General features: G+C 36.6%; 2 protein-coding genes across 3 annotated transcripts in view; both read left to right on the top strand.

Moving 5' to 3' along the window:
* Window positions 1-17202, top strand: part of LOC136971397 (putative methyltransferase DDB_G0268948) — a 298490-nt gene that overhangs the window by 112931 nt on the left and 168357 nt on the right. The window lies entirely within an intron of this gene.
* dysf (dysfusion) overlaps window positions 1-17202 on the top strand; it is a 52252-nt gene that overhangs the window by 29101 nt on the left and 5949 nt on the right. For both annotated transcript variants that reach the window (XM_067265803.1, XM_067265798.1), the window contains exons 3-6: window positions 2484-2542; window positions 8692-8781; window positions 14376-14561; window positions 16185-16369. In XM_067265803.1, coding sequence (XP_067121904.1) covers window positions 2484-2542; window positions 8692-8781; window positions 14376-14561; window positions 16185-16369 — 520 coding nt within the window. The remainder of the gene's footprint in view (window positions 1-2483; window positions 2543-8691; window positions 8782-14375; window positions 14562-16184; window positions 16370-17202) is intronic.

Here is a 17202-nt window from a genome sequence, read left to right as displayed (position 1 = left end):
GGACTCCAAGCAGGATCTTCTACGGACCACGCCCTGGATGGCACGTGCGTGGCACCCTCCCTTTGTAACCTTGTCTCTCCTCCTCGCGTCTGGTTCTAGGCCGTTTCTGTTTATATATATATATTTCTGACACAAATTTACGAATTGTAAATATTCTCCAATCGAAAATTTCTCAGAGCCTATAAACGTAAACGGTGGCCAGTCTGGCAATATACAATCAAGATTTATCGATTGCCGGTTTTTTAAGACAACATTCAAATGTTATTTAGAAATTTACCAATTTTAAAAGCAAGAGATATTGAGGTGAAAATTTAAATCGACGCCTATAAAATTCTATTTGACTAATTTTATTCGTCAGAGTTCCGCATTGCATTTTAAAACACAAAATAAAGATCCGCATTATGCAAATTATCTAAAGAAGAATCTTTTCCACTCTTTTTTTTCTTTTCCTTTATTCTCTCTCAACCTAATTTTCATTCTTGCTTTCAATGAAAACGAGAACTAGGTTTATTATCATTGAAGGTTATGAGTGATGCTGTTTTAAGATATTTGCATGGCAGAGAAAAGCATAGTGTATAACACAAATACCACACGTTTTTAAGCTGGAAATTATTGTTATTACTTACGAAATATCCTGTTAGAAAGCCGAACGGGGAAATTCCCCTACGTCTTTTCCTTTTCTTAGGGGAAAAAAATTCTTATTTTGTTATGTTTATCAAATGGAGAGTTGTGGAAGCGGTTGACAGGCCGGCATCCCTCCTGCCGACGCAACTGGATGTGATCTATTGTAATTGATGTTGACTAACTCGACTGGGTCAAGGCTACACAAATGTCAACGCTCGAGTCCGGGCAGAAGTGACAGAATTCGATATTTATTCTACACTCGAATCGGTGCTTCTCGGATATCCGGTCGGTAAACAAACGGAGATAAACAGAGAAGAGGCGTTGCTTTTCTCGTGCGAAGAACCCCAAAGTCGAAATTGTTAGAAAGGATCCCCCGCTGATTTTGCCACGCGTTCGACCGGCCGCTCTGGTTCCGGAAACGTAACTAGAATCGAGTCTGGCCAGAGAAAAAAAAGGGTCTTTCGAGAAGCTGTCGGAATTCAATTTAGGATCTAACATTAATTACCCCTCCGAGTTACGGCGGAATTTATTCTTTGGGGTAAAGGATAGGGACAATCGAGGAACGAAAGGGACCCGACAGAAAAACTCCGTGTGTGGCTACGTTTCTACAAACAAACACAGCCGTAGATAGACGTTGCGTCGGCTATTCGGTCGGGCTTTTGTCACTATTCAATCGGTGCAGCAGATTATTATTAAGAATTTCACTCTGGGAATACGCGTGATTTATGATAAGAATATAGAAAAAGTTGTTCGAGAGGAACAAAGACTCTTCTTGGCTTTGTCCCTTCCCTAATTATCCTCGTATGGTGCCTTTTGCAGTGTTCGGTGCAGAGAAATACTCTCTCTTTTTTTCTGTGCTTTTTTCAACGAAGAAAGTGCTTAACAATCGCTTCAAAAGAAGAAATAACTTCCTGCCGAAACTTGCCTTCTTTTTCGAAATTGTTCTCTTTTTAAATATAAATAATTTAGCGCGAATTCCGATTTAATAACTTCATTATTTTTTACTTCCTCGTCCAAAATTTCGACGTCTCTTTTTGATCATTATCTTTAAAGCGGGACTATTTTCGGTTATTATCCAGCTTCCAAATTATTTTACTTGCATTTAATTCCAGAGCAGTATATCAAATAAGAAACTATTTAATGACTATTGTGACCCTATAATTTAGGCATTTATTAAAAAATAAACAATATATCACTTAGAGCGAGTACCTTATACACAATAAATTAGTGTTTTTGGAAAATAAAAATAAAAAAGTATAACTATGCATTTCCGAACATCTAAGGCAAGTTAGAACTTATTCGACGGTCACGAGGATAAAATGCGGGGGTGAAGATGGCCCGACGACCAAATAGGTCACGACCCTCCTTTTGGCGTGAGAACAACCTCGTCTATCACGCACTTATCATTACCACCAACTTGTTTGCGGTTGAGAGTTCGTGAAATTTACGTGAGAGGGTTATTTTTAGAATGGCGCCAAGTTCTAATTCGACTATATCACTCGACTGGCCGATGTAGAACACGATTTACTTTTTACGTATAAGCTTCCATTATTTAACCGAAAAATATCCTCTTTATTCCATTAGTATTACCATGTGTTAAAGATAACGTAAATTGGATTTATGTAATATTTTGTGCAATAATTTTGCATAAAGATGTTACGAGATTGTGACACGCCAGAGAAGCAACCAATCTGACTTTCTTGAACGAATGATGACGTTCTATCTCTGCATTTCTTGACAAAAATCAATTAATATAAGCGAGAGAATGCAAAAGATCGATAATATTGTCTCTCGTATTAATCTACTTTTAAATAATATCAAGTGGCGTGTTATTAATTGAGATCTTTTTTCTTTTGCAGTTCTTCATAAACACGATCTTCTGCCCGAGGCCTCCATTCCCCACTTTGGTTTCTCGAAGGTAAGCAGCCATCTCTTCTATCCATTCTTGTGTCCGTGACTGCCTAATTACTTGACCAGATGTCGTCGCCAAATCATTAGCTCATCGTTCGGACCCGTAGCACCGCCCGTCGGCGCATCCGTGCCCTTGGTGGCCATTTAATGATGAGGGTTCTGCGCGTGGATAAACTTTGCCGACGAAGAAGATCATCGACTAACATTGATTTAACTCCCTCCGGAGCTCACCCTACTAGTTTTTATACCAGGGAAACCTTCCGTTGCTAAATTTCCGACGGTGCCAACGGGAAGAGGGCTCGTTTTAAAGGGCCACATTTCTTCCTGTTAAAAATAAATCGATTCTTCGGCGAGGTGAAACCCGGTGCTCTTAAAACTATTGATTAATACGGGAGCAATTGGAAACGATTGCTAACTAGGTTCCGAGAGTCTCTTGTCCCTCCGGGGCAACGAACAGAAGCGCAAACAGAGCAGAAGGAAAAAAGCATGGTCATGGTGATTTCTCGCCAGACACCGCTATAAAATTACACAGTATGCGTGCGTGCGAGACTGAAGCCGGCGAATTAGGCCAAAGATCGGTACATTTACACATGTACTTCATTGGATGGAATGGAAGACCGCGCTGCCCTCGGGCAAGGAATCTGCAAACTCGTTTCTGCCATTTGCGGGTTTTTATACCCTCGTCTGCCGTGTGAAATTCGTAGAGTTTCGTTCGCTCTGTAATACAAAGAAAGGCCGATAATGCCCTTAAACCCGGCAACGACTTCATTTGGCGTCATTACCTTCTTGATTATCTAAATGCTAAACTATGGGTTTATATTGAAAAAAAATCCCGTGTATTCCGGTGGAAATTACGTGGGGTAATTGTTTTATCGAATCGGTTTCCAGGGTGTTTAAGCATCCGCAGTGCACATAACATAGAATAACACCGTAAATCACTTACTTTATCCCGTTCTACGTTCATGTATCGGAGGAGCGACTCTTATTTCACTCTGCATTCACTTCGGGACTTATATCGAAAATAATAATCGTTCAATTAGGTAATAAATGCATACGTGCAATTTTAATTCACTGTGTCCATAGAACATGTTAAAAAATTACGATATACATTGCTTAGTAATTTAAAATTTGTTTCAGATTAACCTGGAGGTAAGTATTACACGCCTGGAGGTAGTAGCATCGGTTAAGAAAGGCGACAGCCGAAGAGATGCCAAGGTCTTTAGTATCCGTGCGAAAACAAACACAAAGTAATTAAACAATCTGAATTATGGATGACCAACCTTAGCCGCAGGATCGAAATCACGTTTAATTTGACGGAAGCCAAAAATTAGATTAATCAGATTCGGGGTGATTATCTTTCAATGTCCTTTAGTAGAGACGCGTTCAAACTAGTTTAGGGAAGAAGCTGCTGCTATAATAAAGTTCAGATGCGATTCTCGTTGCGATGTCACGATCATACAGCACTAGCATTGTGCAGCATCGTGACCGGCTACCAACAGGCTACCTAGGTGTCGCTGCAGGTGCAGGAGGACGGACCCACCTGCTCCCGCTACCGTTGCCACGGTTACATGTGCACGACCGAGCTTTTCCGTGACGGAGTAACAATGGAGGAGGGGTAGGGGGACCGAATAAGGAATACCCCAAGGAGAGAAAGGGGTAGTGGTAGAGGGCGTGAGAAGCCCGTAGTTGTAATTAATAGTCGATAATGTCCGCAGGGTGCCAATGACTTATCGAGGTTAATGTTTGAGCGCTGGTGTTTCCTTTAAAATTTTTTTGAAATATTTATCGTGAGATTTTTCTGCAAGAAAAATAACATTTTTTGGGTGGAGCGCTTAAAGATTATTATTTTCCGACTTTCGCTACTTGCGCACCATTAATCCTCTTTTGCAAATTATAATTTATGTTTGAATTGATTAACGAATCATCATGAGATAATTAAACAAAACCGATTGCTTTTTATTAAAGGTTAATTTTCGTGCATCGTGCTAATCGGTGCACTTTTCAACAATTGCTTTAGCTCGAAAACTTAGCACGACAATATTAAAATAACATTTTTGCACGCCTGTAACCTGTAGAATTCTAAACAGCCAAATTTGCCTCCTTCGCGTACAATAAACAAGCTGTTTACAAAACTGCCGAACATATGTAGGCCGCTAGACTCTACACAATATCGTCTGGTATGGAAATTAGACCGTTCCTATTCCAAGATAACTACGGCAGATTGCAATTTATCCGAGGAACAAGGATATTGCATTGATACGAGGTAAAGAGAGTAATCGATGTGGATCCAAAAATTATGATTAATCTATGGTCTAGAAGGCATTAGCTTAATAAACAAGTGAAAAAGAAAGGGTTGAACTTGCTTTCCACTCGACAAAAAGTAGGGCAGTAGGAAGGAAATATGCGAAAGCGGTCAGGGAGAACAGGAGAAATACGTATCTCACGGTACAAATAGCATAGTTGCTCGCCCAGTAGTTTCGAGTTGTCATTGCTATTTCGAGGACTGGAGCCTTATCCTCTGAAATTAATGAAAGAAGATCGATGGGGATGTTTCTAATACAAAACACGTTTCTGATCTGTCAGATTCAAATTTAAACGTGTTGCTGAAATCAATCACGCCCTTCATTCTCTCTCTTTTTTCTCCCAAGGAAAAGCACATAATTTTAACAAATGAAACTTTATCATTTATTTCTAAAAAATAATTAATCTTCGACTGTTTTCAATTTTACAATAATCACGAGATGCATCAATCTATAAATAACATTGTTAATTCCGACAAACCTATCCCTTCTTGGGATGCTATTACAGTAATATTAATTGATAAATATCCTTAATTCTCTTATTTATAACTCTAGATGTAATCATGAAAATTTAATACGTTGTGATTAAAATTATCGTGTGCTCATCTATAAAATAATTACCTAATAATCAAAGCTTAACTTTAAATCTATCGCCGAAAAAAATTAGGCTGCGACAATTAAAGTTCAACATAGGTGTGCATTAAATGAAGGTATAGGTCTATAATTCCCACGTTAAGAGGTCTATTTATATAGAAATAACTAGATGCAATTGGATTGAAGCGATGCATGAAGTGACGTACTTATTGTTAAGTTCCCTCATTAGATGCAATCAAGTTCGATGTAAATTGATTGTTGCGTAGCACGCTTTGAAAACAATTCGTTTATCTTAATGCTCTGTAAGATCGAGTTTATTATATCAGTAACATTTGACGTGGAAACCATTTTTAGGTTGTCGAATTTATTTATGGACGTTTAAAGGTTAAAGATTGTTAGAAAGTTTCCAACCGGCTCGGAAGGGAGACAGAATCTAATGAATCTTATCTCTGTTCTCATTTTCTCGTGCAACAATAGAATACTTCTTAGGCTAACGGATAAACCTATATTGTTTCTGCAAACACAACAATTCCATATTTGTCAAAAACACTGCCAGATAATTATGCAAAAGAGGGCCGTACCACTAGATGAGGCCAAGGTGCAAACTTTAGGCTGCAACTCAAGGATTTGCGAAATACAGTATCTTTAGACTTATTGTTCTATCAATGTATATCGAAGAAGTTTTAATAAAAGAGCTTGCGTGTTTAATAATAATCGTGTGCATTCCTGTAGTGCTATTTATAATCTCGTTCATTCTCGCATCTTCTCTGAGAAATATATAAGCTTATTTCTTAGAGGATGCAAAACTGTTAGAATGATGGAGAACGAGGAAGAGATTTAGGAAGGAAATGGTAACGTAGAAGGCCATCATTAGATAGACCTAATTGTCGGAACAATAGAGAAGGAATGACATATACATCATTCCGAGTCATTGTCTTCGGAATGGTGTATGGGAACCGATGCGCATCTTAATTTTCACATAGCTCTAAATGAAGATCGCCTAAAAATAATTTTCGGGAACATCGACACACAATTAATAATTAATTTTAGTAGCTTCACCCGATTCGATCAATCATAAAAGTCGGAATTAGCATTCATATCTTGGAGAAGTGTCAATTCTTGTAACGGCTCTAAATAGTTTTTAAACTGGATCACGATGATTAAAACAGCAGTTAAAACAACAAAGTAAAATAGGAAAATGAATTTTAAGACACGCAATTCATAATGTAGGCACCCAATACGACTGTAGTACTAATTCCTAATTCAAAACGTTTATGAAATATCACCAGGGTGGAAATTTAATGTTTTGACGCTATCAATGCATAATGTACTCTATGACTAGTCTCAATACTGCTTTTACAACGGATAATAGGTTCCGTACAGTAATAATATTACCTATTGTAGGCCTAACCACGCTGATTAAACCTCTCTGAAATCAATCAGCGTAAATAAAAAAATTTATTCTCCGATTTGGAGTAATGGTAAAAAAATACAAAGGGGGTTCTATTATTTAATTGTTACTTCTTTTAATCTATATTCTGATAGGAGAGAAACTGTAAACATTGCATTAGCGAAACAAATAATAATGTTAATACAAAATTAATTAATGATTTTACTCTTGCTACTGATAAGTTTAAAATATTGATTTTTACAAGTATATATCATTATTTAATTATTAATTTATAAATTAAGTTGTAGTATTCCAGATTTTTATTGCTTTAAATTCGATTTTTATGATTTCGCGAATTGAACAGCGAATCTTTTTTCTACTGTATATTAAAGAAATAATTTTCTGATATTTAGTTTATTTTATTTAAAAATTTATTTAAATTCCGATAATTTATTACTTTTCTTGATGACTCTGTCGTCCCCTTCGGGGCATCTCGCTACTTTCTACATACCGCACCTTTATTCGCGATCCTACACATCCCTTTCATTTGTGAAAGATAATATAGGCCTAATCGTATTACTTTTTAATGATTTAATATCAACATAGGACATTATATAATTTAAGTTCTTTATTTATTGCCTAAAAAATTTGATATTTTGAATTGTTTTGTTGATTAAATTTAATCAAAAACAAATTAAATTAAGGAAAAAAAACTTTATCATAGAATTGTAAAGTTTACGCTTAATGTTCTATAGGGTTTTTAACAATTAGAAAACTACTAAAAAGTTGTTTCAAACTAATCTTCGAAGTTTATGGAAAAATGTCCAGACAATGCTCTTATTCCTTGAACTTTTCAAAATCGCCAATATATTTAGGCCATATATTTTTAAAATTATTATTAGAGAAGAATTTAATCGACGAACAGAATATTTCATCAAATGAACACCTGCAATTTAAGTTAATTTAGAAATTGCTCAAACGAAGCACGTGCAATCGATTCCATACCTCAACTTTTTTTTTGAAGAGGTAATTAATTAGCCGATAAGCAAACATTTTCAGACTGAATAATTATCGATAGAAATTATTGAAATGATATTAAATAAGCGTATATACACTTTAATCCAATAATTATTTAAATAGATTTTTGAATTTTTTAAATGAAAAAGCAAAAAGTTAGTTGTCAGAGAGACTTCGTACCAGCAAGAGGTGCAGATTCAAAATGCATATACGGTACTTGTAGCGCAATTCTTTACGCTCGTTCTTCATTAAATTCTTTGTTTATAAATCCGTCAATGCTGCCGTCTGTCTCTTACCTTACATAACATAAAGTTTATTTCCCAATATATGAACAGAAAACAGTAGAGGAAGAAAAAGAACATTTTCGGATGAATAAACTCCTAAGGAAGAAGAAATTTTGGGAGATTTAACGTGTTCTTCCAAACAAAATCTACATCTGAAAAAACATTTTAGGCAATAGATCATACAGGTTACTTCTACGAAAATGATAAAGAAAGAAATCTAGTGACAGATACTTATTACAGATGCGGACATAATTAGTATTTTTTACTTTTAAACATATAAAAATGATGTTAATTGTAGAGACAATATTTAATTCCTTCTAACGAGCTAACATAAAGTTATTCGTGTATAATGTTAAGCATTGAATTTAATCGATAAGACGGGTGAGGGAGATCAAAAATCTATTTATTAAAATTTGGTGGAATTTTTATTCTCTCTACAAAACAGGAATGGGGAGTGTTTCCTTTTTCCAGAACTTAAATTGAACGTTCAGGAAGTGTGACGAGCAAATGATCTCGAGGATTATAGTGTGTATCATTACAAAGCTAATTCGATTCTTTTTCTGTACTGTAGGCGCTGAACGGATTCTTAATGATGATGACACAAAATGGAAAGCTATTGTATATATCTGACAACGCTGCCGAATATTTGGGACATTCTATGGTAAGTGCTCATTTTACTTTTGAACATTATAATGCTGTGATCGTTTCATTTTCTCGGAATAATGAAAGATATCTCGCATTCTATCGCCATAATTTCAGATACGTTGGCCGGCTTGGTTAAATTAAATATCTGTGACGTCACTTCCAATCTAACTTTTTACGTCACTCTGAACTGGTTATCGATATCGAATTATTAATTTAAACCCCCGAAAATGATTAATTCCTTTATCAGCTGTCAAATCATGAATGATGTGCCATCTTATAAAATTGAAAATATCTCTAAACTGGTAATTGGTAAACAATTCGATTAGCAGTTAAGAAAAAGGGAATAAATATTACATAGTGTATTTTATTAGAAAAGATTATTTTTTAAATTTTATTGCTCGACAGGAACAAAAGCATAAAATTTGACTTTGTCGTTTTCGTTTAGGGTGATGTTCATAACATAATTTATCGGAATTTTTCCCTAGGTAAACCATGCGAATAGTTTACAAAATTTCTAATCTGTGTAAGAATAATATTGTTTGATTATAGAATTAAGTTATCGAATGACTACAATGTTAATTCACTTAATTCACGAGAAAATATAAGCGTTTTTATATTAATTCAATCTGGAAGACGAAATTATAAATCAAGATCTATTTTGATATTCTACGGTAAAGAAAACAACGGATATTATGACGAAATTTCTTTGGTTCTTTAGAGTAATTCGAGTTTCAATGACCATTTAGAAATATAACCAGCAACTTAATGAACCAACTATAGAGCTAACGACTTGGATCACACCATCTAGTGTTACCTGTAGCTCTGATAAATGTTCCTTTGGGTAGATGTTCCCACCATTCTACCAAATCACTCCAATTTCCAGCCATTAAGTAGCCCTTGGCCCCTTCTGTAATAACGGTGAGGTCACATGGTCCACCAGACTTCACCGTGGACAGATGCGCCGAAATTATGGGGTGCTGTCGACGGACCAACGGGAGCCATCTGCTCGGTGGCACTGGGGGCACCTCTCACGGCCCTCAAATCCAAATTCTGCCGCACAATGGAGGAAGTTGAGGCCGACTGGGTTCTGTTTCATCTCGAACTATACAAATCATCTAGAAACCTAGACTGCAAATATCATGTTTTTATCGTAGATATTTTTAAGTCACCAAAATATCGATCTTGGAATGTAGGCAACCGAAACGAATCTATTGTTTTGTTACTAATATTGTTATTGCTCTCTTACACTTAATGCCATCTGTCGGCATCACGAACATCCGGCACCGCAGCCACCTGGTGCTAATGCTTCTGACAGACGACCTCGTACCGACCCTGTCAGTACCCTCTTCTTACCCGGGGCCACACTCTCTGTTTTACTTTCTCGGCTTCTAGCCGACAATTACAACTCGTAAGCAGTCCGACAATCTATTAATTCCTTCCTTCCCTTCTTCCGGGTTTTCATAAGTTTCGTTTAGTGGATCATTCGCATCACGAACATAAGAATTTGTTCCACTCCAACTCCCAAATATTTTTTCCATTAATTTAATTCCAATTAAACAAAATTACAAGCCATTAGGAATCTGGGATCCATTTAAAATTCCTCCCGATATGAAAATTTGCACTTAATGATATTTATCATCCGAACGATCAACGAAAGTGGAGCAATCACATCCAAAATATAATTGTCCTCATGCCAGTTAGATAATTGTTATTCTTGGGCAGAAAAAGAGTAGAGATAATGCTCAAGGACGCCTCGTTACTACATATTCTCGGAACTATTTCCTCAGTTGAAAACTGCAGCAATAATTGCTATTACGAATGATTAGATTCACTTGGAAGCTCGACTCAAATATCCATTCGACTTGATAACAGATCGATAAGCTGTAAAGAGCGAGGTTGGTCCAGCTTTAATGGCTCCGATATTCCAGCTTCTTCAATTCTCCCGATTACAATACGATATCAAAAACTTTCCAACTTCAGACTCCACTATTCTTAAGTTAAGATTTTATATAAGAGTTAAAATAATTCAAAAAAAACAAGACCACATTTTACTTTTTGTAAATTTAAAATATTCAAAGCGCGCGACTCTATAATTATCTTAGAGTTAGATAATACTTTAGTAATGGTTGGGAGGCAATCGATAATAGGATGTAGTATACGTCTGTGGAATAAATAATCGAGTTAATAGCATTTTTCGAAATTGAGAAAGTACGACAGACTTTTCGTCTCCGACGAGATAAGTAAGTGTGGAAGATGATGTCAAACGTTGACCACCTAGCTCGGTCTCAAGGACGAGCCATGCCCGGAAGTGCAATTGCTCGGTGCGTGGGAGATGACAGAATTGGGTAGAGGGAGGCCTTTTCCAGCGCCCGGTGTCAGTCGTGAAGTAGGTTGACTAGAAGTCAAAGGTCGAATAGGCAGCCGTCACGACCTTTGGTGTCACACTTTTCCTGGCACCACTAGGGGCACCACCTCCGCCTAAAGTGAGTTTCACCTTCGATGAAACTCTATTTAGAAACTCGCGTAACTAATAGCGACATCGTCACTTCTTTGAACTTGACATAGAAAGATGAGTCACTGGAATACATTGTTTTCTTTTAATTTATGTTTACGAGTTTAAATAATCGTGTTGCAACGGCATGGATGAGCCATGACCGAGTACAAGTGTTAAACGAAATGACATAAACTCAACAGATTACGGATGTTTTAAACAGGCCATTCGTCCTTTCCTCGCGTTAATTGCGCTTTTACGTCACACTACAAACGCGCAAAGATTAAAGAAACGGAATACGAAAAGATGAATTATATATTTTTCTTTAAAAAAAACAGTTCTGATGGAGATTGAGCCTGGACGCGTGACGGACCAAGCACGCTAAACCTCCTAATTATTCGCATAACTCCTTTTCTGGGTTCCGTCGATAGAAAAACGTTTATTTCGAATCATTTGAAAAGTCATCAGTTTCTCTTTCGGCACCAGAACAGGTTTGCATAAAAATATTCAAGAACGTTCCCTCTCGGTCCATCCAAATATCTCGTCAAACACACGTTCTACGGTGGCATCTGAGCATCCGGAATACTAATAGCGAGAAATTCCAGATCTGGGCGGCTCACGGACAACATACCCGGATGCTCTCGTCTGCTGTTGTTTTCCTAGAATATTCTCCCACGGTTTCGCTCCGAGAAAGTTCGACTCAATTTGGGTCACGTGACAAACTCGGCAGTGACGTCAACCGGAGATCAAAGGACCGTTTCTGGGATTTGTGAAGGCTGAATATTAAAAAGAGGACTTCCTAGTAGGGTGGAGTAGATGTTTGTGGATGAGGAAATCTATTTCTGATGATTGTTGAATGAGAAATAAATTAAAGAGAAAAGTTTTTGTTGCGCAATCGATCGCTTGTTGCAAAATATATAAAGTCTCTTCGGTGGTCCTTCTAGAATACTTTCTAATTCGGTTTTCTACGGTTGTTTTCGACTTTCTATTCTTCCATGATTGGAGCGCAAAAAAAAGAGAAATTGCGCGCCTTTCGTGCAACTAGATTCGGCACCCGTGATGACTGTTATGTTCTTAATTTATATTATGAATAGGTTAAGTATTGCTCTTGCCTAACGGTGCTTTAACTAATATAGGTCTACGTAACACGCCCTTCAGAATTCACTCGCGATATTATCTCCGTTATCTGCGATTTTTTTAGAACCTCCCTCTCATGAGCTTTGGTCACGTTCTCTCTATACAAACCTTGTCAGGTTATGTAGACTGTAATTAATAACATGATATAGATAATGGATGTTTGATGTCCAAGTAAATCGTTCGCTTACTCTTTCATTCTTTTATTTGTTCTTTGCCGAATCACATTTTTCTAGAGTTGTTACGAAAATTGCTCGGAGATATATCGACAGAAATTCATAACATTTTCTTTCTTTTTTCTCCTCTTTTTACCAGTTTGTTTGGTCATTTCCAAAACGTGAACTTTTAATAAATTTTATTAGGCGTTGTCTCGATTGTTATTGCTGCAATTAGGTTTATGGAGTCTGCCGAGAGTAAAAACTGTTCCATAACATTTTTTTATATATCTAGAAAATTAAACGATTCGTTCTGCAAAATTATTTTACTCCCTTTAAAATGCGAATGGCTTTCTACGGAGAATAAAAAACGGCATATTTGTCTCCAAATATTCTCTGTGACCTAGTTAACCATTCCATATTTGATGTTACCCAAGGTAAAACAAAAGCTTGGGTGCCGACTGTGTGTCTGATGATATATTGATAGATGAATCAAAAGTTAGACTACACGACGGTTGAGTGATTAAATTCACGACTAATAAATCTTTGACAAGGCCAGCATTTCAGCACGAAAGCTAGCTTTACTTATTATTTCACCATATTTGCCAACGAATGAAATATTAAAATTATACAAAAAGAAAATCGGGTCATAGAAATTTCACTTATATACTGTACCTATATTTATTTCGAGTGCCATATACGAGTTATTAATAACTTATCTGTTAGTAAAGTTTATCCAGGTTTATATACCATGAAAATTTTTAAGTGATACAAACTGCAAACAGCTAAAACATTTGCTGTAAGGAATTATGCACTCCAGGCCTACGGACCTAATATTTTTGAAATAGCGAGTGAATGGTGGAGCTAGCTTTTGTTCGTTAGTATCTTCTATATAATTTTATTTGTATGCATCGCATTCAGGACTGAATAATGAAGAGGAACAATCCTTGTCAATACTTGCATTCGCATTTCCAGTTCTCTGACAAGAGCCATTCTCACTTTTAAAGTTTTTCAACCCTACAATGAATCGCCAGAATTAAAATTTCGATATAGGACAGGCGTGGATCTCTAAAACTCAATAAGCCTTTTATTATTCTTTCGTTACGCCTTGAGGTACAAAATGTCAATCTTCTGCCCCGTGAAGAGTTCAGTCCCGGGTTCATGTCTCGAAGCAGAATGGCTTCCGCCTGCGCAACTCGTGATTGATTCGATTATTTGTCAACAAAAATGCCCGCCAGTTGCCATTTTTTTCGCTTAAACTGCAAACGGATTATTCAGAGACAAATTAAAACCAAAAAACGGTATTCAAACAAGAGTTATTACATTGTCGCCGAAGAGAAAGTTACATTTTTTTCCTTCATAAAAATTTGGATAATCAATTTTAAAACGTCAATTATTTTTTAAAAAACAAAACTGAAAAACGTATAGAGAAAATAAATGATACGCTGAATACACTTTACTTTAAAAAATATGAACACAAATTTAAGTAAATACACAAAATTTTCTCTGATAAAATGATGCATTTCTATTAAAAATGAATTTGCAATAAAGTCGACAATTTTCCAATTCATTTAATAATAAAATTTTCAACAAAAAAACAATATTTTTTCCCTAAAATGTTTATAAAGTGCGAAATCTTAATGAAAATCTATAGGCCCTATACATTGAAATTTACTGTTAACAGCAATTTCCTACTAAGATTTGCTAACCAAGAAATCTGATAGTAGGAGAATAGTATTAAATAAAACAATATAATTATTTGAGAATTTACGCGAGAGAAACAAAAGATAATTTTCAATAAATTCGAATTTTGATCTATGTATTCTTCAGGAGGACTTGTTGATCCACGGCGATAGCGTGTACGATATTATCGAGAAACAAGATCATCAAGCCATCCAGGCAGAATTAATGCGGAGTCCCAATCCGCTAAGTTTAATTCCCGACAGCAGGATATTCCTCTGCAGGATGAACGTATCCAGGAACGCCAGAAGACAAATGAGATTCGGAGATCAGAAGGTAAGTAGCAGCCACTTCCAGCGATAAGATTAACCGTTAATACCTCATTAACCGCAATTATTTCTCGTTGTTTTCTAAATCTCGAGGAGGCAACTTTCCCCAAGTACCGAATGCATATTCCGTCACTCCTAACATTTAAGACTCATGACGCACGGGACTAATTCCGACGCCATCGATAATTTATCCTCCGTACGATTGACAATTATGTTAATCATTGGTTATTTATCAGATTGCATTGAACTTTATCTGAGAATATCAGGCACGCACACCGCGCATTACCGACTAAATGTGGACTGGCAGATCATCTGGAATCTTAGTGGTCGATGACCTCGGGTCACGACCCGTGGGAAAAGAAACTTGTTCCTGGGAGGGGAGGCTGTCCGTGACGTCATTTGCACTCCTTTTTTCTTCTTTAGTCGCAGAAACAATCCAGATAAGAGAAGTTACAATCCTCGCATATTTCCCGACCTCCGACTCGAACTTAGACCTCGGCCCATCCTGCGGATAATTTGCCTGTCACTTTTCGACGTTAGTTGGTCAAATAAACAGCAGATGGGTGTCAGATAGACGCCCGTCGTTTAGAGTATCTGCGTGTTAGAAAATAGTGAATGCCACTGACAGATGCGCGCCTTTCATTCGTAATGACCAAAAGATTTCTGGAGCGACGGATGCACGATACGCGTCAGCACCGTTTTAACTCTGGACGATAATCTCATTAAGTATCTTCAGTTCGAGTGCAATTTACTTCAAACGGAGACAGAAGGCATTTAAAACACCATTTCATTTGTTTCTCGACAAAGAATTTTCCCTTCTTCATTTCTCAACGCAATCATTTTTCTTTGAGTCGAGTGGCTACGTAATTACCAGTTTGTAGACAAAATAATAGGAAAATTTAGACCCATTAGTATACCGAAAAATCCCGAGTAATCTCATCCAAGGAAATTAAACTAGTCAGACCGAAACAGAATCCAATCAAAAGATAATCGACGTTAAATTTTAGTCGTAAAATTCTAAAGGAACACAATTATTAATTTCATTTCAATGTAATCTTAGTAAATTTACGTTTATATAATATTGACACTTAAGCATTATTTTCAGTCTAGTTGAATTAGTATTTGCTAATGAGTGCTAACAAGTAAAGTAGGCCTTTTAGGAACGATATGACCCCGCAGCCCCCACAGTCGACTTTAACTGACGTCTCATATATGTACCGTATCATTAACACACCTGTCAGAGCAAGAGGGAGGAGGGCCCAAGCTCCCGACCACCGTGTGATTATTTCCCATTTTCGCCGACCTGGGCGGATATTTTACCTCAATTCAGAACACCTTTTGTTGGACCATCAAAAATAAACTGTTAGTAGGATTAGAGCAATAACGTTCTCACGTGTATTCTATGATATTTCATCATTTATCTCCTACCTACGCTTTGCAATCTGAATTCCTCAAATGAAACCATTCGCAAAGCGTTTAACTTTTTAAATCTTTTTAGATCTTTACACCTTTTTGATAAAGTATATTTCATTTTAAATGTTTTAAAAAGTAGCACGAAGATCTTATAAAATGCATCGCGTTATTAAACGTAGTAAGTGGATTATAATTTTATACAATATTTAAATTTCAGGTGGTGTTAGTACAAGGGCATTTTGTCAACTTTCTACCACTGTGTAGTCGAAACGAACCCGTATTTTTAGCAACCTGCACCCCTGTAGCCATGCCCGAGACTCGCGAATGTGTCGTTCAGGGAAGCACAAATGTTTTTACCTCCATTCATTCAATGGATATGAAGTTCCTACATATCGATTCTATGTAAGTAATTTATAATTTTCTTATATTTTCATGTTCGTCTCTGTAATCATTCCTGCAAGAAATCACGGGAAAACCCCGAAGAAATTAGAAAAAAATCTTGCTTTTCTATACGGAATAATATAGTAATTTTCAAGCAAACGGAGATACAATTATAGACGGAACAGCGAATATAAACATCTAGTTATCATTTAATGCGTATGCAAAATTATGGGAAGATCATTATTTTTCTCTTAATGAAAAAGCAGAAAGACGATGCAAATAATAAGCTTCGGATGTGATAATAAATAATTCCAATTTGGTTAATTTTATTCAATTTAAGTAACCTGCACGTTTAAACGAACGTATTGTTCATGAACTATTCATAATTCATAACGTGATAGATTGGCTCTTCCCTACTGGATTTAACGAGGCCTTTCTTCGTGATATTATGCAATAAAAGCGATCGTCTTCGATTGCAACTCGTATAATACATCCGCCTGAATTCATTAACGTTTGAAATATTTGGCAAAATGGTTTCCCTGCGCAACTTCGGCCAATCAGAGCTATACTCAAAATTCGGCAGAAATATCGGCCGTCACGCGGATCCCTTTCGTTAACCAATAGGGAGACGGAACATCTGTCACACCGACAAGCGTATCCAAATTTGCTTACTAACTTAGCTAAGGTCACGATCCGGCACGGAACACAATAAAAGAGGCTGTATATATTTATACAAAGTTCAACCGTGTTGGATTTCCTGGTAGAAAACGGAGAAAATATGCAGTTCGACTGATCCCTGCCAATCGAGTCCGGAACTTCTTTTTTACAATTATCCTCGGAATAAGAGGTATAGA

This window comes from Centruroides vittatus, unplaced genomic scaffold (assembly GCF_030686945.1).
Source record: "Centruroides vittatus isolate TY-2023 unplaced genomic scaffold, ASM3068694v2 contig_1051, whole genome shotgun sequence".
NCBI lineage: Eukaryota > Metazoa > Arthropoda > Arachnida > Scorpiones > Buthidae > Centruroides > Centruroides vittatus.
This window is presented reverse-complemented; position numbering and strand designations above follow the sequence as displayed.